The 26,008-nt window shown below is 31.3% G+C and overlaps 2 protein-coding genes and 1 long non-coding RNA gene across 4 annotated transcripts; 2 read left to right on the top strand and 1 right to left on the bottom strand.

Moving 5' to 3' along the window:
- The first annotated feature begins 3,227 nt into the window (after positions 1–3,227).
- On the top strand, positions 3,228–8,518 carry LOC102619273 (uncharacterized). 2 transcript variants are annotated; one of them, XM_006491582.4, is made up of 4 exons: positions 3,237–3,519; positions 6,300–6,488; positions 7,085–7,303; positions 7,971–8,518. In XM_006491582.4, the coding sequence occupies exons 1-4, from the start codon at positions 3,316–3,318 to the stop codon at positions 8,310–8,312; spliced, it is 954 nt and encodes a 317-aa protein (XP_006491645.1). In that variant the 5' UTR covers positions 3,237–3,315; the 3' UTR covers positions 8,313–8,518. The 2 variants fall into 2 exon arrangements, with proteins under 2 accessions (XP_006491646.1, XP_006491645.1); XM_006491583.4 differs by lacking the exon at positions 6,300–6,488 and having other exon boundaries at positions 3,228–3,519.
- Positions 8,519–14,534: 6,016 nt separating this feature from the next.
- Positions 14,535–17,545, top strand: LOC107175369 (uncharacterized). Its single transcript, XM_052434920.1, has 4 exons — positions 14,535–14,801; positions 14,900–15,393; positions 15,531–17,124; positions 17,255–17,545. The coding sequence occupies exons 1-4, from the start codon at positions 14,535–14,537 to the stop codon at positions 17,543–17,545; spliced, it is 2,646 nt and encodes an 881-aa protein (XP_052290880.1).
- Positions 17,546–22,234: 4,689 nt separating this feature from the next.
- On the bottom strand, positions 22,235–25,533 carry LOC102618969 (uncharacterized). The gene is made up of 3 exons (XR_372127.4): positions 25,247–25,533; positions 23,986–24,032; positions 22,235–22,441 (listed from the first exon to the last, which is right to left on the bottom strand). It is a non-coding gene; the product is annotated as an uncharacterized LOC102618969 (long non-coding RNA).
- Positions 25,534–26,008: the final 475 nt, after the last annotated feature.

The raw sequence follows: 26,008 nt of genomic DNA, 5'->3' as shown, positions 1-26,008 counted from the left end.
TTCCCCTGCTAACTGTACTTTGGCTTCAATTAACCAATGGATGTTAACAAAGACCATCCACTAAATAGCGTAGATACACTCTCTATCGACACTGAATCAAGACGGCCCACAAAATACTATAAGGGAATTTTCTCTCTAATTAATATGGTGTTAAATGTTCACTGTGCCAGACAAGAACGATCCTTCACTAGGGAGCTAGTATACCTTGCAAAATCTAGATAGGATACACTATTTGTAGACAATGATTCAAAACATCCATATAAATCAGAGAGCAAAAGAAAACCTAATTAAGCCCATAGATCATATTGAGGCTCACCTTCAACCTAAGCTTGAAACTAAATTAGCCACTCATAATTAAATTAGGGGTAAATTGATAATTATATTAAAATACATAGAAAATACAAGATGAAGAGAGAATTATACAAAATGGAGCTCAAAAATGGATTCATGGGTGTCAAATTAGGAGGGATCCCTCTATTTATAGATACAATGAATAAATCATGGACATCAGATGATTAGTTGAAACACTTCAGCATTTCGGACCAATAAGATGCTACCACGTCATCGGTCAATGCCACATCAGTATTTTGGTCCAATAGCATCCTGGTACATCAACGGTCAACGCCACATCATCAGTCAACGCCACATAATCAGTCAATGCCACATCATCGGTCAATGCCATGTCATCATACCGTATATGTGAACAGTGTCGTGCTTGTGAATAGTATCATATATGTGAATAATACCATATACGTGAACAATGCCAAATAACCTTTTATGCTCCTTCTAAGGTTTTCCACATAAAAGTGAAAATATTATTGAGACTTGGAGCATAAAATGACAATTTTACCTTATACAAATATACATTCTCCATTACTTAACAATTTTCAACTGAGGAAATAACATTCCTTTTGATCATAATGACTATTCACGTGCTTGTTGGTTTGGATAATTTTTTGGTCTTTCTGCTGTAGATATGCTGGAAGCCATTTTCTATTTGAATGTTTGATATACCAAGTGCAAGTTAATTTCCTCTTGGTAACTCTTCTTTTTCTAAGTTTCATTGACAAATGTGGCATTCTTCTATTAGTCTTCCATTTCTTCCTCAAACAATCAATACACCAAATATCCTCTTACCTGCTAAAACACATGCCTCCTATGCAAGGAAATTACATACTAATAGTCATAAAATTATTGGACTTAATACAAATGAAATTAACAAAGCAAGACATATAATTCTAACATTTTGCACAACAAATTCAATTTTGAACCACTGTAAAATAGAAATATAAGATCTGATATAGACATTTGATCAAATAGAAAATATTTGAGATTTCAATTTACAATAGATATATGTGTGTGTGTTCCAATATAGGACCTTGGATTTGTTAAAGTATTGGACCTTGGACTTGTTAAAGTTTGGAAAAGCTATTAAATTGTGTGGTTTAATAGTGTAACGACAGGAAAAGCCATTGAATCGTGTTGTTTAATAGCTTTTTCAAACTTTAATAAAGTCCAGGATCCTAGATTGGATATATATATATTACAAATAAAATAAAATGAAATTTCATATGCATAGTTGTTGAATAGATAAAACTATATATATTACATGCCGTTGAAGAAAAAAAAGAGTGAATATAAAACTCTCAAGTAGTAGACAGCTCAATTTTTGCATAAATAACCTAGCAGCGTTGGAATAGAGAGAGACAGTTATTGCTTGGCTAGTGAAGGTTTAATGTGTGTGAGCGTCAGATGACTTGACAGTTATGCTTAGAATGGTGACAACTACTCAACTGGTGGTCAATAAGGATTTAAGAGAATGAGAGTGACTGAGTGAGGGCTGAGCAATTGTTAGAGCGTGAAAATAAAATTGACAACTTTGTACTTTTGAATAAAAAATTAAAAAAATCTTTAATTTTAAATAGATTAAAAATAAAAATAAGATTTTAAAAAATTTTTATTTAGGCACTAATTTCGCTGGCCTAATTGAAAAATAATTCATATCCATTTAAATTTACTTATATTATTATAAATTAATTTGATATTATCACAAGCATTTTTTCAATGACCTAGGATCCTAACATTCAAAACCTAATTTAAAAAAGAAAAATTACATGTGTCACTCATATATTTTTGAAAAATTATACATGGATGAAATAACCTAGGTCACTATAATAAAGTGATATAATTGTCCAAAAGAGATATACATGATCATTTATGAAAATAGAGGATGGTGTTTGGGATCATTTCGCCAAACTAAATGTGCGTTTCTTCTCGTTTCCCTCATCATTTACAAAATAACAAGAATAAAAATTGGAATTATAAGTAGTAATATTACTCAACACCAATGAGGCATCCGAGTGGCTTCTAGACTATTTGTTTAACTAAGTAACCAAGTTGAACTCCTGTAGCAGATATTAGTCAAAAAATATATTTAGCTCTCCCACATCCTACCTTTATTACTATTATTAAAAAATAATGTCACAAATAGAGCATATATACATTCCGATAATAAAATGTTTAATATTTATAATAAGTATTATAATTGAGTTCAGTTTAATCAAATAAATATTGCTAACAATTATGGTTATTAAAGATGTAAAAATAAAGTTTAAGGTTATAATATCATTAATCATGATACCACTAACAGTAATAGATCAAATATGTATATTACAAACATAAATGTCTATTATAAGTATTTATAGAAATTATTATGACTTGAAAATAATGAATAAATGTAACTGTAGAAATAATACTGCATAAAAGGATAAATATAGTAATTAATTTCACAAAAGTTTGTAAGAATTAATTTGCATAATAAATTTTTCATGAATATTATTTAAAAATATCAAACATTAGATTCTTTATATTTGTCTAGTATACAAATAATATAGGTCTAATATTTAGAGTGCATGGTACTATTAAAAAATGGATAAAATTATAATGTAATATAAAAGATAATTTAGTTAATTTATGATCAATTTTATTTATTAACTATATTTAATATTATTCTCGTTAGGATAGAAGTCCTGTTTATTTTACATATAGTTTCATATTCTTAAAAATAATGTATATTTTCAAGTTAAATTGAGGGGTTCTTTTGGTACTGTTCTAGTTCGAATTGATTCTTTTGACATTTACTTAAATTGAGGGTAGCAATAATCACCTTTAGCAATAGCCTTGTTTACAGTTGATTTCGGTGGCCGGTTACATCCGCAATATAAACGAATAAGAACAAGCGGCTGTACGAGATATAGCGTTGTACAACAGACGGCCCCTTAACAAACTTAAAGGCGAAAAGAGGGCACGGCGAAGATGAATCGATCGCGTTCGCTAACCGTTAGCCCATTACATCCTCTATCCACTAAATTTGACGGCAATTTCTTCGAACCACTATCTCTTCCATTGCTATCTCGGAAGAATGCTCTGTGTTCCTCCATATTCAACTCCAGTTTTAGCTTTAAAGCTTCTCCCAAGTGTCATTTACCCAGAAATAACATTACAGAAAAACCAGTCAAGGTATGTTCTCTTAAATGAAGTCCAAATTTTATTTCTGTCTTTGTATGTTGATTGAACTGAGCAGCAACGATTTTTCAAACTGGTCCAAGTTTGAATTTTTGATAATTAGTTTTGTAAATGTAGCATACTGATCGAATGCTTAGCGGGTTTAATTTGTTTAGTTCAGTTATATGCGTTTTATATCAAATTGTGGCAATGAAGGGTTTTTGCTTTTTTTTTAATAAACTCAACAGTAGAAATGAAAAATATATAATTTTTAACTTTTATACAAAATGTATAGTGGTTTAATTTGCATTATCAGCTTGATATTGTTGGCGTATTTTATTAATGACCACATGCTACATTATTGAATGGGTTATAATTGAGGTTTAAATAATAAAATAAAGGGTCTCTCTATAATATTGTAATTTATTTACAGCATCAATAATATTTTAATTATGTATCACTAGACTTAATTAATAGTACACAATATTTGTATTTAAAAAATTTAAATAATTTAAAAATAATTATAAGTGGTTTGTTAAGAATTGAAGGGAGTAGAGAATTTTTATAAAATAGTATGTTTTATTTAAAAGTTATTTTCATTCCTTCTTTAAATTTGTAATGTGATCATTTTTTTATTTTTAACATAAATGTTTCAAAATCTATTAAGTGTAAGATATAATATTAACATAAATGTTTCAAAATCTATTAAGTGTAAGATATAATATTTAGTAGTTTATCTAAGACAAATCAAATAAATAAGTTGTAATTATAAAATCTATATATGGTGTAACACCAATAAACGACATGACTAAGTACATATATTTAAGTGAATGTCGTAAATTACATCAATAAACTCATGGTGAGATTATTTGTAACTTAAAAAATACTTGATCAGTCATGTTTAGTAGATTTCATATCGGATATTAAAAAACCCATTATTTAGTATACTATTAAGGAGCATTTTGTTGTGGATCGGAAGGTATATATTATTTTTAACACCAATTTAGTATACCTATTCCATGAAATTATGGTTTGTGTTGCAATTACTATTCTTATATGGTAGAAAATTATTGAAGCCTTATAAAATTTAAGTTTCACAATTATATGTATTTTCATTTTATGTTCAAATATCACTTTATTATAAAAGTTAAATCTAACATATATTTGTAACTAGTTTTAGTTTATGAATCATGACAATTATTTTATTGATATCCTTTTATTGTAATTGTAGAATTTTATGTTACTAAGAGTCATTACTCTTATTATGATAGTTAATGGTGGCAATAAATAAAATATTACCTCCAATAATATTTACATAGGGAAGAATAAGAAAAACATTCTTTAAATATTTTTATATTTTCATTGTAAAAACATGGTTTGGGATATTAACTTAAATTTTTACTCTCACAATCTAATGGTTGATACCGAAAGTTAAAAAAAAACTTTTTATGATATTATATCATCTACCACTAAATTGCATGAAATTAATAATTTATATTTGCCGTTAAAAATTTAAGTTGAAATAATCTAACTGTAAAAGTATATATCCAAGCCATCATGTAGTTATATACACACATATATTTTTCAATTACAGTCATTGAATAAAATATTTGTTGTGACTCATATAGTATCATAGATCAAATAATTTACTACTCTGCCTTCTATGATCATTATTGTTTAAGTATTAATGGTTCTATAATTAAATTCATACAATACAAATTATTATAAGGCATTATGAAATAACTTTATGTAAAATATTATTGAAATAACATTACGTGTTAATCACATTTATTTTAATGCTATACATACATGCATACACACACACACATACATATATATATAAAATACTAAATGTAAAATAAGAAAATGTGAAATTGTAAAGTTATAGATAATACATAATAATTTTTAAAAAATTATTTTATTTTTTATTTTTTTGGTGACTTAAAAAAAATTATGAATTTATTAGATAAAAAATAATTTAAAGGATGAAGAAATACCACAACTTGCAAACTACTAATTACATAATTACTTATCCATTAAAATTAAATTAAGGGTGAAGACTCTAATATTTATCCTAACATAATAGAAAATTTCTTTTATCAATTATTTAAATATTTATCCTAACATAATAGAAACTTTCTTTTATTGATTAATTAAAATTAAAAAAATCTATTTACTTGCAGCTTAAAGGTTACCTGTTATTCTTTTATTAATTAATTTTATCCACTATACTAAATAAATGGTAGAGATTAAAACAGTTAAATCTAATATTCCATAACAATTCCATTATTAATATTGTAACAACTCATACAGTATTATAGAGAAATCTTAAAATAAATAATGGGTTGAAATCCTATTGATTAATTGGGAAAACTAATTGCCTACTTTGAAAGGAAGTTGGAGAATAAGGAAAGTGGAGAATAAGAGAGATATCATGTTAATTTTCTTTCCATCGGAGAATGAGTCACTCTAAAGGGGTCAAGAGAGAGAGATCAATTTTGCTAACCTTTAATTCTTGCTGTGAAATTTGATTAAGAAAACTTGCTGGGGATAAAGGTATGTCTTCTCTCAATTATGGTGATGTGAAAATCACGATATTCTATAATCTTAGAGATTAAAGTTAATGCAAGTTAGGGTTTAGAATTATAGAAAATTCCCAACATTGATGGATTATTATCATACAAGGACAATTGGGATTTTATTAGTTTGTGTAAACAGGACACATGATTATGTCAAAAGTAGTTTTTTAAATTTATTTTCCCTCTTTTGTGCTTTTTCTTTTATTTAAATTGCAGAAAACTGATTTGCTCTCTATGGTTAAAGATGATTTTTCGGTGTTGGCATCAGACATTCCATGGGAGAGCGAGAATGTATGGAGCACGATGATCTTCTATATGTTCAATTTGCACATTCCTTTAGGTTATGGGGGCTTGTCTATTGTTGCCTATACATTGCATCAACCTGTTCTTGATCTTCAGACTCAAGTGAGTGTAGTTTTTGGACTTTATTATATTTAATATTTAATGATGAAAAATAGGAAGAGAGCCTGTCACTCATTGTGCTAGAGGGATTCCCATTGTATCCTATATCTCTGATGCATTTTCTTTTCTTTGGCGCAAGTAGACTATATAAATGGGATCTGTTTTGGGTAGCTTCGGCCTGGATGTAAGGGTACTAACCCAGAATTTTTGCAAATGTAGCTGCTGAGTTTTATTGAGTAAACAATTGATGTTTTCATGGACTCAACCTTATCTTGTTTTTGGGAATCTTTTTTTACTCCGTGGTCTTCATGATTTCTTTTTATTTTTCTTCCTTTGTTATCATTTGAGTCTTAAAACTGAGCTCTCTGAGTCCTTTCTCTATGCATTACTTTATGGATGTCATTTTCATTGGCATTTCTTTAGGATAAAAAATATTTTATATGCATTGTTTGATTTGTGGTGTGCCAACTTAGGCTTGAAAGTACCAGTGGTCCATTAACAAAGCAAAAGTTAGAGATCATTTTTATTGCAGATTAGTAAGGTTAACAATAAAAAAATTATGCACCTGCTCCACTGATGTTGATATTTCTTCAGTGCAGGCACTTTCCCTGCTTTTGTTCCAGGTATTAGAACTCAGTGCAGCCCTATTTCTACTAAGCAGGACCATTAAGCCTGAATACGACCTTGTGAACTTCTTCAAAACTATCAAGTCACCAGCAGAGAGGAACTGGCTGCTGGCATCTGCACTGGGTTTTGCGGTTCTTACATCATTGGTGTTCCTTGCATCCCTTGTTGCTGACAGACTATTTGGGGCTAAGGTTTGTTAACGAAGTTATCTTCTCTCTCTCACTGTCTCTCTGTGTCTTCACTCTTGCTCTCTCTCTTTTTCTTTCCCTCTTTAGTGCTTTTAATATTCTTGTACAAAATATGAAGTTTGAAACTCCTTTGTTTTAGCTAGGAGTCCAAATTAATGTTCACTTGCGCCATCTTTTCGCCGTGAAACTGAATCATGATTGTGATGAGAGTAAATTGCCCATCATTGGCTCTGATATCGGTCCATGGCGAAAGAGAAGTTGTTACTGAAAAGGCTACATAACGCAATTAAGCCATCTATTGAGTTATAAATAACTGAAAAAGGGGTCTTACTGGAAATCTGAGTGATTGCTTATCTTTTGCTTGGCATCTGAAACAACTCATAACATTTTCCATGGAATTCAGAATGAATTATACATTGCATGCATGTGAGAAGAGAACTCTCAATTTAGTAAATGTTTCCTGGGAAGTAACCAACTCTGTTATTTACTCTAATTATTTGCATCAAATAATTATTTTAATCATGTAACACTGAAGAACTTTTAGTTGCATACAACTCATATTTACTCTCCTGTTGGATATGTTGATTATTCAAAACTTGACTCCGTAAAACTAATGTTTCAGAGCTGGTGGTAGTGATTTCTTTATTTTCCTTTTTCATTATGCTTTTAGGCTGCGAATAATCCACTAGTGAGGGAGATCCTTCTTAGCAGCGACATATCAGCAACTGCTATCGTCCTTGTTAATTGCATCATCGCTCCCCTACTGGAGGAAGCTGTTTACAGAGGGTTTTTATTGACATCTCTTGCTTCCACCATGAGCTGGCGAAATGCAGTTGTCATAAGCTCAGCAATCTTCAGTGTAGCTCATTTTTCCATCGACAATTTCCTGCAGTTGTTCATCATCGGGTGCGTGCTCGGGAGCTCGTATTGTTGGTCAGGCAATCTAATTTCTTCCATTGCCATACATTCCTTGTACAATGCCTCGATACTGATGATTATATTTTTGTCTTAATTCTATGTATAAGTGACTGTCTTTGAGGCCAGATATGTTGTTCTAGCTTCTCATTAAGAGATACATACATACATACATATATACACACACACACACACAGAGGGCAGTTTTCCAATCCAGTAGGTTATAATCCGGCAGACAATATGTAGCCATTGGATCGAATCCAACGGCAACTTATATGTTTATTTCAAAAATTGATTCCGACATAGGGCCCACATGCATACTTTTACAATTTTTAATATAAAAAGTAAAGCTGCTTTTAAACAGAAAACTGATCTTTCCCTCACTGGATTCTTCATCATTTGATTCAAGCAAAAAAGAACTAATATTCACAAATCACCATTTGGGATTTCCACTTTTCAAAAACTACAACTTAAATGAAGGGTGAAAAAAGAAGTAAAACAAGCAGATGATTACAAATTCACACTGATTTCTATTTTGTCACCATTTCTTGACGATGTTGCCGTAATTTTTTTTTTTTTTTGTTTATCACAAACTTTGTAATTTTATTAATATTAAGAGCATAAAAAACAATGCGTTCATGATCCATCTGATTTTAGTAAATCAATCAGGTGATCTTTGCTCAATACATTCGAAAGCTAATTAGAAAAGAGTTTTCTTCACCGGCAACTATAGAGAAGTGCTGGAGAAGGATCTCTAGACTCCAGTCAGGCATCAACATCCATAAAAAACTCACAAAACTTTCTCGCTTATTCACCTTCAGTCTCTTCGTTTCTCATTTCTTTCGCTTTCTTCTTCTTCGAAAGCAGCGAGCCCTTCCAATCCCTTCTCCTGTGGCTCTCCCTTTCCCTCTTCATCGGCCCCTTCGCCACCTCTCAACTCATCAGCGATCACACAGCGTCGGTGTGGCCCAATCGTTGAAACCCCTCCTATCCAGATCCAAACATTAAAAGGAAGCCTTAAAAGCCGCAAAAGAACCGATCTTTAACCCCCACGGTTCGGTTCCGATCTTTAAAAACTCAAATGGGTCAATTGGAATTGAGTAAAAAGAGAAGAAATTTGAAGTCATTGGAAGAATGAAATGACGAGGATATTGAGATTTTGAAAAAGCAGTGATGAAGAAATCGATGGGGAAGATCAGTTCATTTAGTTTTTACTTTTAATAGTAATCGTTGGATGCAATATGGGTTGAGATTCATTTGGTTTTATTTTAATCTTTTCAAATATAGATAGCTGGACGCTTGCCCATTTTAATAATTTAACTAATATTATTTTATTATTAAAAGAACTTGCCCATTATAACTATTTAAAATAACGATCCATTTACCTTGCACCAATTGCATAGTACCACTAATTTTTATCTTTTGTAATGTTAAATTTCATTGAACCTCTTAATTTCATTTTTATTTACAGTTTATTGAAAATGTTATGTGCTTTGGCTGGTGACCTTTTAAAATATAATTTTATTTTATTTAATATAATTTAGAAGGGCTTTTAAAATATAATTTTATTTCATTTAATATTATTTACTTTTTTAATTTACATTTGTTAATAAGTTTATGTGCTTTGGTTGATGACCTTCTAAAATGTAATTTTATTTCATTTATATTATTTAACTTTCCAAAAGAATAAATATAATAATAAGCCTATGACTATAAAACATTAAATAATATTTTTTATAACAATATTAAAAATTTATTCTTTCAAATAAAATAAATAATATTAAAAATAATATTTATTTTTTAGGACTCACTATTGTTTATTCTATTTTATTTAATATTATCTAATTTTGAATAAATAAATATAATAATAAGGTTTGACTAAATAATATTAAATCAAATCAAATAAATAATATTAAAAATAATATTAATTTTTTTGAGACTCATTACTGATTATTTTATTTTATTTAACATTATTTAGTTTTATGAAAGAATAAGTGTAATAATAAGCCTATGACTATATAATGTTAAATCAAATCAAATAAATAATATTAAACGATATTTATTTTTAATAAAATAAATAATATTAAAATTTTATGCTTTTAAATAAAATAAATAATATTAATTAAAAATTATATTTATTTTTTTAAGACTCACTACTAATTATTTTATTTTATTTATATTATTTAAGTTTTTTAAAGAAAAATATAATAATAAGTCGATAACCAAATAACATTAAATAAACCAAAAATAAAAAATTCTTATATTAATTTTTTTAATGCTCACTACTGATTATTTTATTTTATTTAAATTTTTTTAGTTTTTTGAAAGATTAAATATAATAACAAGCCTATCACTAAATAAATTAAAATAAAATGAGAATAAATAATATTAAATAATATTTATTTTTAATAAAATAAATGATATTCAAAATTAATTCTTTTAAATAAAATATATAATATTAAAATAAAATTTATTTTTTAAGAATCACTACTAATTAAACAGCATAAATTTGGAAAAATTCAGACTTATGTACTAAAAGTTTTAACTCGTTAACTTTTTTGAGTTTTTGTTAAACATCAAGGAGTATAATGTTAATATTCAAATAGACAAATATCTACCTTTGAAACTATCTTTTCATTGAATCCAATGGTCAAATATTGAAATTACAAAAAAAAAAACAAAATAGGTAGTATCTTGCAAATGTTGCAAGGTAGTAGAGTCCTTAAAATAATACTATTTGATAAGGAGCTTTATTTTCAATCTATGAATTAACCTAACTTTGCAGTCTTGTTGCGCCTGTCTCAATTGTTCTTTTCTTGTTATAGTAAAGGTGCGTTTGAAACTGAGGTTAGGCAATTGTATCTTAAAAAGTACAATACTAAAGTGTTTATTAAATATTAATTGCTATATTTTGGAAAATATATTGATATAATTTTTCACTTGTATAATAGAAAATCTATTATATTGTTAATAATTTTATCAAAAATATTATTTTAAATTTATATTTACTACATATTATTAATTTTTATTTTATAGTTATAACTTTTTTTCGACAACAGTTATAGTTTAAAAGGTACAACACCTCAATACCAAACAGAACATAAAGTGATTATTTTTCAACTTAAATAATTATTCTTTTTTAATGAATAATGTGATAATGTTAGGAATGACAATATGTCACCTACTTTTGGTTTGCTTTAAAACCTTGTATTTAATTTTTAAGAGCACCTGCAAAAAAGAAAAGATAACAAACACAAGAAATAAGAATCGGAAGTCGGGTAATTAAAAGAGACAAGACGTAATGGGAAGTTGTCTTCTGTTAATAGCAAAGTAATATTAGTTAAATTGTTAAAACGGGCATTGGGCAAGTGTTCGCTTTTGAAAAGAATAAAACAATGTCAAATGAATCTCAGCTCCATATTATATCCAACGGTCAGTATTTGAGATGTGGATAAAATATGTTGTCTGGGTGTTCAGGTGAGAATAAATATATATTATTCAAAAAGTAATTTTACAATAAGAAAAAATTATATTGCATTGAGTGTGTGTTCTTTATTTTCTTATTACAAAATTAATATTATTCAAATTATCAAATGTAAATGCTCGTCATATTGGGCTGGACCTAGGGTTGGCAAAATCTGGATCTGAATTGTCATTTTCATATTCAGATCTGTAAATTTTTTTACAGATCCGGATACGAGTAAAATTCGCACCGGATCCGGGCAGATATTTTAAATATCTAGATCCACAAAATTTAAATTTAAATAATTAAAAATATAATTTAAAAATTCAAAATTTAATTAATAACATCAAATAAAATTCAATTATAATCTAACATAAATAACATATAACATCAACATAAATCTACAAATAAAAATATCACAACATAAATCAAACATAAAAAATAACTAAATTCTAAGTGCATAACTATTAAAATTCATAAATAAAAAAAATAACTAAATTCAAATGCACAACCATTAAAATCCCCAAATAAAAATCCACGAGTAACAATTTAACATAAATAACGTACATCATTATAAATCGACAAAATAAAAATATCACAACATAAATCAAACATAAAAAATAATTAAAGTCAAGTGCAAAAATCCACAAATAAAAAACACAACTAAATTCAAGTACACAGCCATTAAACTCCACAAATAAAAAACATTACAAATCCATGTAGATTCCCAGGCTCCAAGCTTCCAAGCTTCCAATCCAAAACGTCATGCCACGATATCGTCAATCGTCAAGATCCTCCACTCCTTCAGCATTCATAATTTATTCTACAAATCATTTAAGCAGCTCACGATCTAACAATGAAAAGATAAAAAATAATTATTAAGTGCTATGTTAGTACAAAAATATAAAAATATAATAATATATGAATAAATAAAATAAGTGATTTAATAGAAAAATTAAAAGCCATGAAAAAGCCATGTATTTAATAGAAAAATTAGAAAAGTAATTGAAATAAGGGAACAAAATCATTACCGATAAATTAATTTCTTGGATAGTGAGGCTTGGATGGTAGCGTCACAGCAACCCTTCGATGACCACTGCAAGCCTTGGACGGTGAAGCTTCAACGACAGATCAGGCGAGGCGAGCTTCGACAGATCAGGCGAGCTTCAACGATAGATTAGGCGAGGCGAGCTTGAACAACAGATCAGGCGAGGCTTTCGCAAGCTGCGAGGAAGACGGCATCACAGCGAGTCGGCCACTAGTCGAAAGCGAGGCTTACGGCTGCGGGCTACTGGTGAGGTGAGTGTGTGGGAAAGTTGAGTGAAGGAAGAGAGGCAATGAGAGAGTAGATACCGAGACTAATAGAAAGTAGAAACGATTAGGGATTAGGCTTTTTTTATTTAAGTTAATATACTTTTTGATTTAAAAAAAAAAACATATCTGTATATCCAATTTTCCAGATCCGCATCTGGATCCGTGCAGATTTGAGTTTTTCAAATCCAGATCCGCATTTTTAAAAATGCGGATCCGGATTTTCTGGATCCTTGCGGATGCGGATGCGAGCCGAACCCGAATTTTACTGCCATTCCTAACTGGACCCACTCGATTCAATTTAGCTTCAATAAATGAACTTTTTCTTTTCTTTTCTTTTTTTTTTCTGAAAGGTTCAATAAATAAATTTTAAAACACAATAGCTCACGAAACTTCGAAATAGGACCACGGCCATTTGAAGGATACGCAATTATTTTTGGCAGAACTGGTCTTCTTCAAAGGAAACCCTTTCTACTACTTTTGCTCCTTGCATTGGACCCCCCAAGTGATCAAAGTAGTGATCAAAATAGGGCAGGTTCGGGGCGGGGACCATGACCCCAAGCCTGAATCCGTCTTGAAATCAATCCCCGAACTCGTCCTATATTTGAAAAAATGTTAGTTGATGATAGTTCATGTATGTTCTCGAAAACCCCTAAATTGAGCAGAGATTTGATCGGGGACATGATCTCCATTTAATTTTTTAAAAAACATTAATAATAAAAGGGAAATTATCATTCGTCCACCCTAAGATTACATCGTTATCAAAATTACTAAAAAACTTTGACAGTGTATCAGCCGTCCACCCTTAGATGACAAAACATATCTCCCAACCACCATTCCGTCAACTGCCGTTTACAAGCGCTGACGTCATAAGGGTAATATGGTCTTTTAAGATAGAAGCAGCTATGGGAAAAAAATGACATGTCAGCCATTTACCAAACGACTGAATGTTTTATTGGACGACACGTCGTTTTATGGGATGACATGTCGTTTCATCCATGCAAAATGACGTCGTTTTAGGGGGAAAAAAAGAACGACGACGTTTGTTCCTCACCATCAAAAAGTTCATTGCAGCTGCAGCCACGCACCAAATTTGTTCCTTCATCGAGAGATAACTTGCACGCATACCAGCCATTCCTACTTATTTCTGTTCTCTTTTCACCAAATACATTCAATATTTAACCATCAAACAAGTGTAACTGACATCTGTGGAGGTTGAATCAAAGCGTAAGCTGATAACGCTTGAAGACAACAAGTCAAGGATCGGGTTGTTAGGTATGTTCATATATGATACTTGTTTCTTGCAATGCATCTATTATTTAATCAATATATGTAAGAACTTGTGAGAAATTATTTGAATTTCTCATTTTTTAACTAATGTTAGAAACCCTAGACTGTAGAAACTAACGAAATAGTGAGGAAAGTTTTGTATGTCAATTGAAGTCCTTTTTGCTGTAGAATCTCATTAATTTCCTATTTTAGTTTTTAAAAAAGCTTGAGTTTGGATTTAATTAGGTTATTCTTTTTTGCATTTGATATGACAGCATGTCTCCAATGGAGTTAGTGATTCATTTCAAAGGAGAAAAACGTTGTGTAGGTTTGATTTACCCTGAAAGTTGTTCTGTTGATAAAATAAGGGTTGAAGCATTAAAGATAACAGGAGTACATGGGTTAAACGAAGCTGGACAAATCTTGTTAACTGTTATGAATCCAGATAACAAAGCGAAGGTTGTGGTGGATTCTGATTTTGGGTTAAACAGATTATTCGGGATTCATAACTCAATGGGTTTAAACACATTTGAAGTTGAAGTGGTACCAGTGTTATACCCTCAATATCCAGATTCTCCATTACTGCAATCAACTTAGGGATACATCTGCCTTCAGAAGCTATAACTACATTGAATGATCAGATTAATAGAGCAGAGCATCAGAGTACTTCCAAAGTTAGACATCCAACTAAAGATGAAGATGACTTGTTATCAAATTGGTCAGGCAAGAGATTAGACAGTGGTGATGATGATGAGGGTGATGGTGAGGAACCTACTGTGCTTGTTGAAGATGATTTGCTATCAGAATGGTCAGACAAAGGGGTTGGCAGTAATGATGATGATGATGGCAAAGAGGGTGATGGTGAGCAACCACCACCTACTGTGTCTGTTGATGATACCGCGCCTGTAGAGGACAGTGATGACAGTGATGGCAGTAGGGGAAACCAACATGACAGTGATAGCGATGCAGATATTTTTTTGGATGATGATACTAGGGAGTTCCAAATGGCTGTTAATTCTTCAGATGAGGACATGAATTTAGGCAGTGTGCAGTTTAGAAATTATTTAGAAAAGCATGAGTATAAGTTAGATGGTGATGGAGTACATAGGCTTAGGGTGGTGATGTGTTCAGGGATGTAGGTCATTTCAGAGAAGTGCTGCATGAGGTGATGGTTAGGAAAGGGTTCAATATTAACATCAAATATAGTGAACCGAGGAGATATTATGCAACTTGTAAATAGCCTGGTTGTCCATGGTTTGTTAATGGTGCGAGATTGAATGACCGAAATGGATTTTGGTTGCGAGGATACCACAAAAAGCATGAGTGCAGGCTTACTAAGAAATCTGTGAAGGTTACTTCTACATGGATTGCTGAAATGATAAAAGGGCATGTTGCTATTGATGCTAATGTCAAGATATCTCTTCTTAGGACTTATATGCAGGAAAAATTTAGATTGAAGATTGAGAAGCTAACAATGTATAGGGCTAGAGAAAAAGCAAGGGTTTTGGTGTACGGTGATCATTCTAAGGGCTATGAGAAGCTATTTCAGTATGCTGCAGCCATTCATCAGGCTGATCCAGGTGCTATTTGCAAGGTATTATGCGATACAGCGAGTTATCCCGAGAAATGTTTATTTCAAAGATTCTTTGTCGCATTTCCTGCACAAAAAAATGCTTTCCTCAATGGTTGCCGACCCTTCATTGGAATTGATGGCTGCCACCTGAAGGGGAAATATGGAGGAGTGTTATTGGCTGCTATTGCTACAGATGCTAACAAAGGGATTGTCCCATTGGCTATATGTGTGTGCGAAATTGAAAATACTGAAACATGGACCTGGTTTCTTGAACATTTGCACAACTATTTAGATGATGGAAGGCAGGTCACATTCATTAGTGACAGGCAAAAGGGACTGTTGAATGCGATTCCAAACACATGGCCTTCTGCCTATCATAGGGCATGTTGTAGGCATGTGTATGCTAACTTTGCTAAAGACCATGCTGGTGCCAAGTTGCGGAATCTTTTTTGGAGGGCAGCCAAGAGCAGTAACAGGCACGACTTTAATGAGGCAATGGCATTGATTAAAGAAGAAAAGATAGCGGCTTATAATTGGCTGGAAAGAGAACTGCAAGGGTACACTTGGTCGATGCATGCATATGACAGAAATTGTAAAGTTGAGAGAACTAACAATAATGCATCTGAGTGTTTCAACAGCTGGATTTTGCCTTACAGAGATAGGCCTGTGCTATCGATGCTTGAGGAGATTAGGTGTAGACTTATGAAAAGATTCACAAAGAGAAAAAATGAAGCAAAAGCTTGGGCAAAATCTGTTACTCCGAGGATTTATAAAGAGCTGGATACATCTTACAAGAAAGGAGAGAAAATGACCGTGCACCCTTCGGGAGACTTGAATTTTCAAGTCATGGATAAATCTTATTATCCAGCTAGGAAGTTTGTTGTGAAATTAGAGGACAGAACGTGTGACTGTGGGTATTGGGAAATTGCCGGTTTACCTTGCTCTCACGCCATGGCTTGCATAGGTTATGCGAGACACGAAATTGAGGAGTACATACCATTTTGCTTCACCAAGCAAGCTTACATTAATACGTACTCGGTTATGTTTAGTCCAATTCCGGATGAGCGTACATGGGACCGTGGTGAAAGGCCACTAATTGATCCCCCAATTGTGCAAAAAAAGATTGGGAGGCCAAAGAAATGTAGGAAGAGAGCAGCAACTGAACCTCAGAAACGCAGCAGGAGATTCTTTGTCAATTGTTCAGTTTGTGGTGGCTCTAACCACAATGTAAGATCTTGTCCATTGAGGCCTTCTGTTGCACGGGCAGCACGAGCAAGGAGTACTAATTCTCAAGTATGTTGTTTATATTGTTTTCATTATTATTTAACATAATAGTCATTGCATTTTTCTAAAGGTCACGCTAACTAAGCATGCTGATCAGCAGTATGCAAATGCTTAACTTGACTATTTATATTGTTTACAGTTCTCAGATGGAAATGCTTCAGCTGAGCCAGCAAGTTTTTCAAGCCAACCAGCAACTCCTTCAGCCCAGCCAGCAAGTTTTTCAAGCCAACTACCAACTCCTTCAGCCGAGCCTGCAAGTTTTTCAAGCCAGCCAACAAGTCTTTCAGGCCAGCCAGCAAGTCTTTCAGGCCAACCATCTCAGCAGACAGTACAAGCAAGTGGGCCAGGCGAGGGTTCCAATATTGGATCAAAGAAAAGAAAAAATAAAAGTACTACTGCAGTTGCTGGAACAACCAGTAAAAGAGGTTGAGTTTCATTAATTTGTTTTAATATATAATTCACAGTTCATAATGCATACATAAGAGTTTGATTAATTTTTTCTTTTGTAATTTAGGAAGGAAAAGGAAAACAGATGTCAACACATCCCAAGCTAACCAATTCCAGAATCCATCATAGTCGTCAACTGTAACAGGTGCTTTAAAATGAGTTTGATACTCAATTTGTTGGGAAACATGTCATCAATTTCAATTTCTTAAACACTTATGTTGGTTATGTTATTGAATTTTGTCAATTTCAGATTTCTAAACTCTTATGTTGGTTATGTTATTTCACTATGCTCTTGCATGAGCTAAACCATGTTTTGGATTTTTATTGAACTGAAGAAGATATGTTATTTGCACGGTTTGGATGTTAATTAATTACACTATCACTGTTTCAATTGATTATTGACAACAGTATTGTTAAGGATATATTTTGTTAGGAACATTACATGAGCTAAACCATTACTGTTGAAACTTTATTACAAGCCATATTACTTTCTCATAAAAACAGTTACAAATACACACACCAGCAGAATTAAGATATATTTAAGCCTTCCTTCAATGAGTTTCAGCCTCTTTTTTATTTTCACCACATCATCATTTAGCTTCAGGTTTTGCTCGTATGCCATCTCATCATTAGTAGTAGGATATATAAGAGATTCTGTAGTGAACCATTCCCAAAAATCACAGTGCTTCACTCCACAATGCTTCCACCTGCATGACCAAAACACTGCATTAGGATTTTGCAATGTAGTTGACACCATGGCCACTGCTTGCACGCCACACTTGCAATATTTTGGCTGACATTTCACTTTTTTATATCTTTTAAATCCACTGACACCAGAACTCGATGCTTCACTGGAGGCCATTTTCAAGGAAATGTGCTGCTGATTTATTGTTGTTAATGAGTAGCAATTTTTTTGTTTCTTTCAATGAGGTGTGTGTGCCGATTTGTTGTTGTTGAGGAGTAGCTAATTTTTGCTTTCTTTCAATGAGGTGTGTGTTGTTGTTGTTGTTGTTGAGGAATGAGGTGTGTGTTGTTGTTGTTGTTCAATGAGGCTGCTGTTTTTGGCTCATTATATAGCCAAAATTGTTACCGTTGTTGAGTCCAACGGCTACATTTGGCATTGTTTCATCTTTAGGGCAGTTTTGCCTTTTTAACATTAATTTCATGCTTAATGGCAATATCGTCATTTTGTTTCAATTCTGTTAAGTTGTAAACAGCAGTTGACGGAATGGTGGTTGGGAGATATGTTTTGTCATCTAAGGGTGGACGGCTGATACACTGTCAAAGTTTTGTAGTAATTTTGATAACGATGTAATCTTAGGGTGGACGAATGATAATTTCCCATAATAAAATATGATCTCCATTTAATTTTTTTTAAAACATTAATAATAAAAAAGTTTGAAAATAAAGTGACAAACGATCCAATTTTCAAAACCTGGACATAACCAAACAAAAAAATTAAAAAAAAAGAAAAAAAATTGATTGGTCTCAATCTCTCACCAATTATTAGAGAAATCTTCTTCACATTTCTCTCAACTCTCTCTTTGCCTTAAAAAGAATGCAACTCTCTTTGCCTTAAAGAAGAAACAATCTTGTCATTGCCAAATCTATAAAGCGCCAATTATTAAAGAAATTTAAAAAATTGAATAAAAAAATTTGAACAATGCTCTTTATTTTTGTGTATCAAGCCATGTGAGGTTGCCGACACATTCTTTTCTTCTTCTCCTCCTTGTTCTATTCTTTTCCTCACTTACTTATTCGCTTCTTCAAGGCTCCAAGTTGCCGAGTCAACTCAACTCAACATAATGGCGACCACATCGGAGCCCATAACAGTTCACCATTCTCGTATTGGAAGCCGGGAAAGGGAAGCTCCGGTGAAGACATGGAGGTGGCGATGGGTAGAGTCTAGCGTTTTGAGAGAGACCGTAAGTTTAGATCTAGGGTTTTGTTATTTTTTTGTTGTTTGAGTTTTTATAATTATTGGTTAAATTAAAATACATTTTAATATATATATATATATATATATTTCGAATTTGGATTCAGGTTCAGGGACCTGATAAAATCCCCAAATACAAACCCAAAATATACTTGGAGTTTGAGTTTATTCCCGAAATAAACTCACTTTTAATTTTAAAGTTTTTCGAGAACTCATAGCCAACCTGAATTGATCGGGAGCCCGCGAGTTTAGGCCCCACAGAAATGTTGCCATCCCTAGATCAAATCATCAAAATCATTTTCTCTGTGGCACCAACCTTCAATCACGTTTAAAATTTTTTACAATAACCAATGAGTCATACCACATATTCTTAAATTCATTAAAAAAGAAGCTGTCCCATTTCTTTTTATTTTGAGCGTGATTTGCTAGTTGTATTGACAGCCACGTTTAGATGGGCCACAATTTTCAGGATTTTAAGATCTTAAAGTTTGTCTTAATTTACAAATCAGATGTAGACCACCAAGATTTCAAAAATAGACACTCAAACTTTAGTATGGATTTGTCGTTTGATTGCTCTTTTTGTAAATCTTACTATCACGTAAAGGGCTAGCCATTTTAGCCGATTCGACGAGAGATTATCAGATTTCGATTGGTGTTGCACCCAATTCGGATTGGGACAAAATCATCACATTAAAAAGAAATAAAATAAGATTATTTGAAGCCATACATTTTTTTAAACCTATTTTAAAATTAAAAAAATTATATTACGACAAAATCCTTTTATTAAATTATTACAAAAGACATGATATTTACACATATTTATCATATATTCAAACTATCTTTTAAATTTACATAACGATTAGCTACTCATTTAACCATATATGTTTGAATTTAAAGGGTAACAAATCAATACATGTTTAAAGAATCTAGGACTCGTAGAAATCAGCCTACTTTTATTATCTAATCATCCATATTTCGAGAGATAGGAAAAAAAATTTCAGAAACCCAATTGATGAGAATTTGATGTAAAAAATAATTTGATTTTTTAGACAATTTGGGAAGTAGAACTTTCTAAGGAAAAAAAAAATCTACTTTAAATTAAAAAAACCAATTGTAGAACTTTTCTTCATTAATAAAATATTTCTTAATTTCTAAACTGTAAGTGGTGGTTTTTCTTCAGATTTCATCTGAGAATTTCGCTAAGGTTGGAATTTGTGAAAAGAAAATGAAGAAAGATTAAGTTTGGTATTTTTCGAAAAATATTTTATGGCTGCTAATAGAGATGGAGATAAAGACGGCAATATAAATGGCCTTTTATAAAACATTATCAAAATAAAAAAAAATGATATTTTGTTAAGGCTAATTTAGGGTTTTGGAAGTTTTTAGAGTAAAAATTTAAATGAATTATTTTTTGTAATAGGTACATATAATAAATAGATGTAGAGAAATATTTGATTGATTCAAATAGTCTCACCCAAATAAATAATGTAAATAACAAATAAGCTAAATCTAATTTCTCCCATTTCCACTAAATACATTACCTAGTGGTCGTAACTTATTCATTTAGATCGAAGAAAACCAATTAATGTGAATGTGATAAGCTAAACCATTACAAATCCATTCCGTAATTTAGCCCCTAATCCATTAAAAATAAGCTAAACCTAGTTGTTGTTTCATTGCTAGAGATGGCAAAAGGATGGGGCCTGAATTTTGGCCCGATTGACCTGGTCTGAATTTTTCAAGCTTTGACTCTCAGGTCATCGGTCAAGTTAGGGACAAAAAATTAGGGTCCGATCAAATTTGGGTCAGAATCCAGTCCTGACCTAACCTGACCCTAAAACTTAAAAAAAAAAAAAAGAGAGCACAAAACAGTCGCACATGTCGTAACGATATAACACACATATTCATCACAATTCACACATTCACACTCACACTCACACTCACACTCACACTCACTCTCACACAGGAGTCGGGACATCTCTCAATCTCAAAACACAAAAACAAACTTACAAACCCTAAGTCAAAACTGAGTGAATCTACAGCCGCTTGCATCACCGCCTGCCAACCACCAGCAAACTAGCCACGTACAAAGACATCATTGCTTCTTGTCGAGCCATTGCCAGCCAACCACCACAAATTGACACTTGTTGAGTGTTGAAGAATGTATATTTAGGAAGGGTAAAATCATCATTTTGTATTCTAACTCTCACTAACATCTCTATTTTAATGTATTTAAGTATCTTGTACTTTAATTGTGTTTGTTTTATTGTAATTTAAGAATTTTATGTATTTTAGGGGTATTTTGATTAATTTACAATTAACGAGTGATCAAATGGCAAAATGGATACCCTTTTTTAACTTGGAACAGCTGAAAAGCCACTACTACAAAAATGGTCAACAATGACAGTTTTAAATAATATAAGATGACGGTTTTGAAACTATCATATGATGGTTTATTAACCGTCATTAAAGTGTATTAATAATGATGGTTATTTTACTAAACAGTCATTATTTACAGTATCTACATAAGGTTTAATGACGATTTGTTTTTGCATAAAATTGTCATTAAAGATACCATTTTAATGATAATTTTTTAACGAACCGTCATTAAAATGTACCTCTAATGACAATTTTTTAAAGAACCATCATTAAAATGGTACCTTTAATGACAGTTTTATAATAATAATAATAATAATAATAATAATAATTTGTAATTTAAGAACCATTTGAAGCCTCTGTTTCAATTGCAATTTCCTATTAAATTCACTTAAGTGTCTCATGTACAAATGATAACTTTACAAAAAAAACATTAATGTCATTAACCTACAATAGAGTACAAATTAGTTTCTACATCAAAATTTCCATAACTCTACCATTTCAAGCCTGAAATTTACTGCCTCGTAACCAAAGAATTAACGTGCTTAGATGCTGTCTTATAAAAATCTGTTAATTACAAAAGGGAGGGGGGGAATTAGTATGTGCATAATAGGAAAAAAATTATAGAAATAAAAAGTAGAAAAAGAGGAAACAGCACCTGAAAATTCTAAGGCGTTGTTTCAGCTACAAAATAACACCTATAAAATTTTTTAGTTACTATTTTTTCTTTGTTAGTTACATTTTCCTTCTAATTTTCTATCACTTTCTAGCTTATCAAACAAATATTTTAATAATTCTTTCATTCCCCATTGCTCGAACTAGTATATGTTAATAAATAAAAATACAAAATAACTATATGATAGTAAATGACAATACATTTTCCAAAATAGAGATAATAAAAAAGGATTTAACTACATCATCCATATGACACCCACTACCTATCAATTACGCACTGGAAAATAATAATTAGTGCCTACAATTTAGATTGCTACCTCTTAACCAAAGAATTATCAGTAAGCTTGGATATTACTTTGCAAAAGCTGGACCTACTAATTACCAAAGAAAAAAATGGATTGAGTTTAGACATAACAAAAACAACAAAAGAAGGTTCAAAACAACATTTAAACAACACTTGATAGGGGCACTTTTAGCAGTAAAATTATAGCAAGACAGCACCCAAAATTTCCAAGTGTAGTTTTAGTTACAAAACAACTGCAAAACACCCCTTGGAAAGTTCTAGGTAATGTTTTTACTGATTAACAATAGCTAAAAAGCACCAACAACATTTTAGGTGTTGTTTTTCTGCATAAACAGTAGTGAAATATGACCAACAAACTCCCAAGTGCTGTTTTTCTACCAAGTATGCAAAGGTTTGGTTCAACCTCAGTTTTATGTTTATAGACACTTTATTTAAGACATGGGACCAACAAACTTGTTCATTTATTATGCAGAAGAATAAATAAAAAAAAATTGTCAATCTTACTTGCATAACAAAAGAGGGAAATAATCTCAAATACCAAAGTGTCATTGAGACTTTATTTGTATATTTAAGTTGCTTGTTTTAAAGATAGGATAGATCATACAGAAAATTCCTACCACCTTATGTGCAATCTCAATCATTTTTTAACTGTTAGTCCTTCTAAATATGTATGAACACATATAAAAGTTTCAATGGCAAGCTGATGATTCATACTCTGATTAAATATTTAAAATGTTGTTAAAAGAATGTATATAGGACTTAATCCTTAAAATCCATACTTGGAGACTAGAGAAAACTTGGAATATCATAAGCTAAAAATCAATCAAATTAGCATTAACAAAAGGAGTGTAGTAAGCCAGTTACAAAGGTGGGAAAAGGTAAGTCCTGAAGGTCTACCAATCAATATGCAATGAATTATGACTAGATGAGTTATACCTTACACTTGCAGAAACCAAAAAGATTTGAACTAAAGGATTAAAATTACACAATATTATTGTCATGAACAAGAATAATTTACATGATTCAAAAATCGGCAGTCCATTGAGAAATTCTAAGAATATGAAAAAAAAAATTGAAATAACACTAAATTGTTTCAAAATGAGAAAACAAAAGCCAAAGAAATTCAACTTACTGGCAAGTGCTTGAACTACAACACCAATCAATATCCCAACACCTGTCCTGATAAAATTAGCAAAAATCTTTACAATCTAAATCAAATTTAACAATAAAATTATAGTAATTATATGCGTATATGTTAAAGGAGGAGTACTTTTATACTCCGTTAGTTAACTATGTACGAACCTTTACATATGATTCCAGTCAATGCAAGATGAAAAAAAATCGAAAAACTATTGATCAAGATTGATGGACAATATAAAGATAATGGTTTGCATCAAAGAAACTGGCCATGGGGACTCCAACAAAATTTTCAAGCTCTTTGTTTCGTATGTTGGGATGGCTATGATTGTAAAGGCATACTATATATACCACTAAAGGCATAGTATATATATACACTACTAAAGTCTTTACAAATTGTTCTAACTCTAATATCAATCTAGATATATATAAGTTATTTCTGTCTTTTGGTTTGATTTTTTAGAATGAAAGAATTTGATTTTAGACTATAACCTAAAAAAAAAAATTAAAGAATCAGTATGGTAGATTGCATAATGCTGGGCAATATCATATAATAACATTGACACCTACATTTCATTAACAAATTAAAAATATTTAGCATCCAGCTTGCTAAACCAACAAAAGTCAAGAACATTAGCCAAAAGAAATTTAATTATTGCAAAACAAAAAAAAAGAAAGAACAAACAAAAGAGTTACATAACCAAGAAAACAACAACAGCAACAATAATAATAAAAGCATATAGAAAGAAGATTGGAAACCAAGCTTTGGCTTGAGTTGCCCTTCCTGTAATCCTTTTAGTAATATTTATAGTTGCAAAAACTCTGTGATAGAAAAAAGAATTAAACAGAAAAATGAGCAATCCACATGTTTTGGTAATACTTGCTCCAACACAAGACCATATAATTCCTTTACTTGAGTTTCACAATGTTCTGCCAATCATGGCTTTAGGTATGGTCACAAGCAGGTATTTAAATCATTAGAAGTTCAAATAAATAAACATGAAAAACCAATAAAATAGATCCAAATTAACAAGAACACATGTAAGATTTTCAAGTTTTACATGTATAGGGTTCGAATTTGACAAGAAAACATCTAGTCTGTAAATGTCTAGGGTTCGAATTTGACAACACATCTAGGTTGTACATGTCTATGATTCGAATTTGACAAGAACACATCTAGTCTATACATGTCTAGGGTTTGAATTTGACAAGAACGTTAAAATTGACATCAAACACCATACTAAAACATGATTTACCTGTATTATTCGAATGATTGGTTGCTCTATATGTGGTGAGTGAGTCTTAATTAGGCTTTTGAATTCGATGGTGGCAGCACACACATCTGGTGGGTACTTCGTATAAATGAGAGACATTTTTGAATTTGATGGTGACAGCAATAAATGAGAGAATGTCGGTAATAGTTCGGTGCTTGTGTGAGGATTTAAAGTGAGAAGGGCTTTGTGAGTGTGAGAATGACGAGAGACAGAGAGTGACGAGACATAGGGGAAAAAATGATGAGTGAAGACTGAAGAGGGTTGCGTTTTTATTTTGTTTTTATTCTAAACAATGTCATTTCTTGTTTCAAGAGAAATCTTTTTTTTTTTAATTTAAATGTTGCTGTTTAATTCTTTTACAGTTAATGACCCTTATATAATATAACCATCATTATAAATGTCAGATTATTTTCAATGACAATTTTTACACATAACTGTCATTAGAAGTAAGATTACATTTTAGCTTGACACCTAATGATTGTTATATAATAGAACCGTCATTATAAATATTAGATTATTTTCCATGACTGTTTTTATACATAATTGTTATTAAAATTAAGACTATATTTAGTTTGATATTTAATGACCGTTATATAATAGAATCGTCATTGTGAAAGTTAGATATTATGACGGTTCATATTGTAACGGCCAACAAATACTTTTAATGATAGCTGTTAAGAAAAACCGTCATAACATAAGAGTCATTGTTTTGTACTTTTGTAGTAGTGACTTTTAATGACGATT

The sequence above is a fragment of the Citrus sinensis genome, chromosome 2 (genome assembly GCF_022201045.2).
Source record: "Citrus sinensis cultivar Valencia sweet orange chromosome 2, DVS_A1.0, whole genome shotgun sequence".
Classification (NCBI taxonomy): domain Eukaryota; kingdom Viridiplantae; phylum Streptophyta; class Magnoliopsida; order Sapindales; family Rutaceae; genus Citrus; species Citrus sinensis.
Note: the sequence above shows the minus strand (reverse complement) of the source record. Positions and strands in the feature narration are given on the sequence as shown.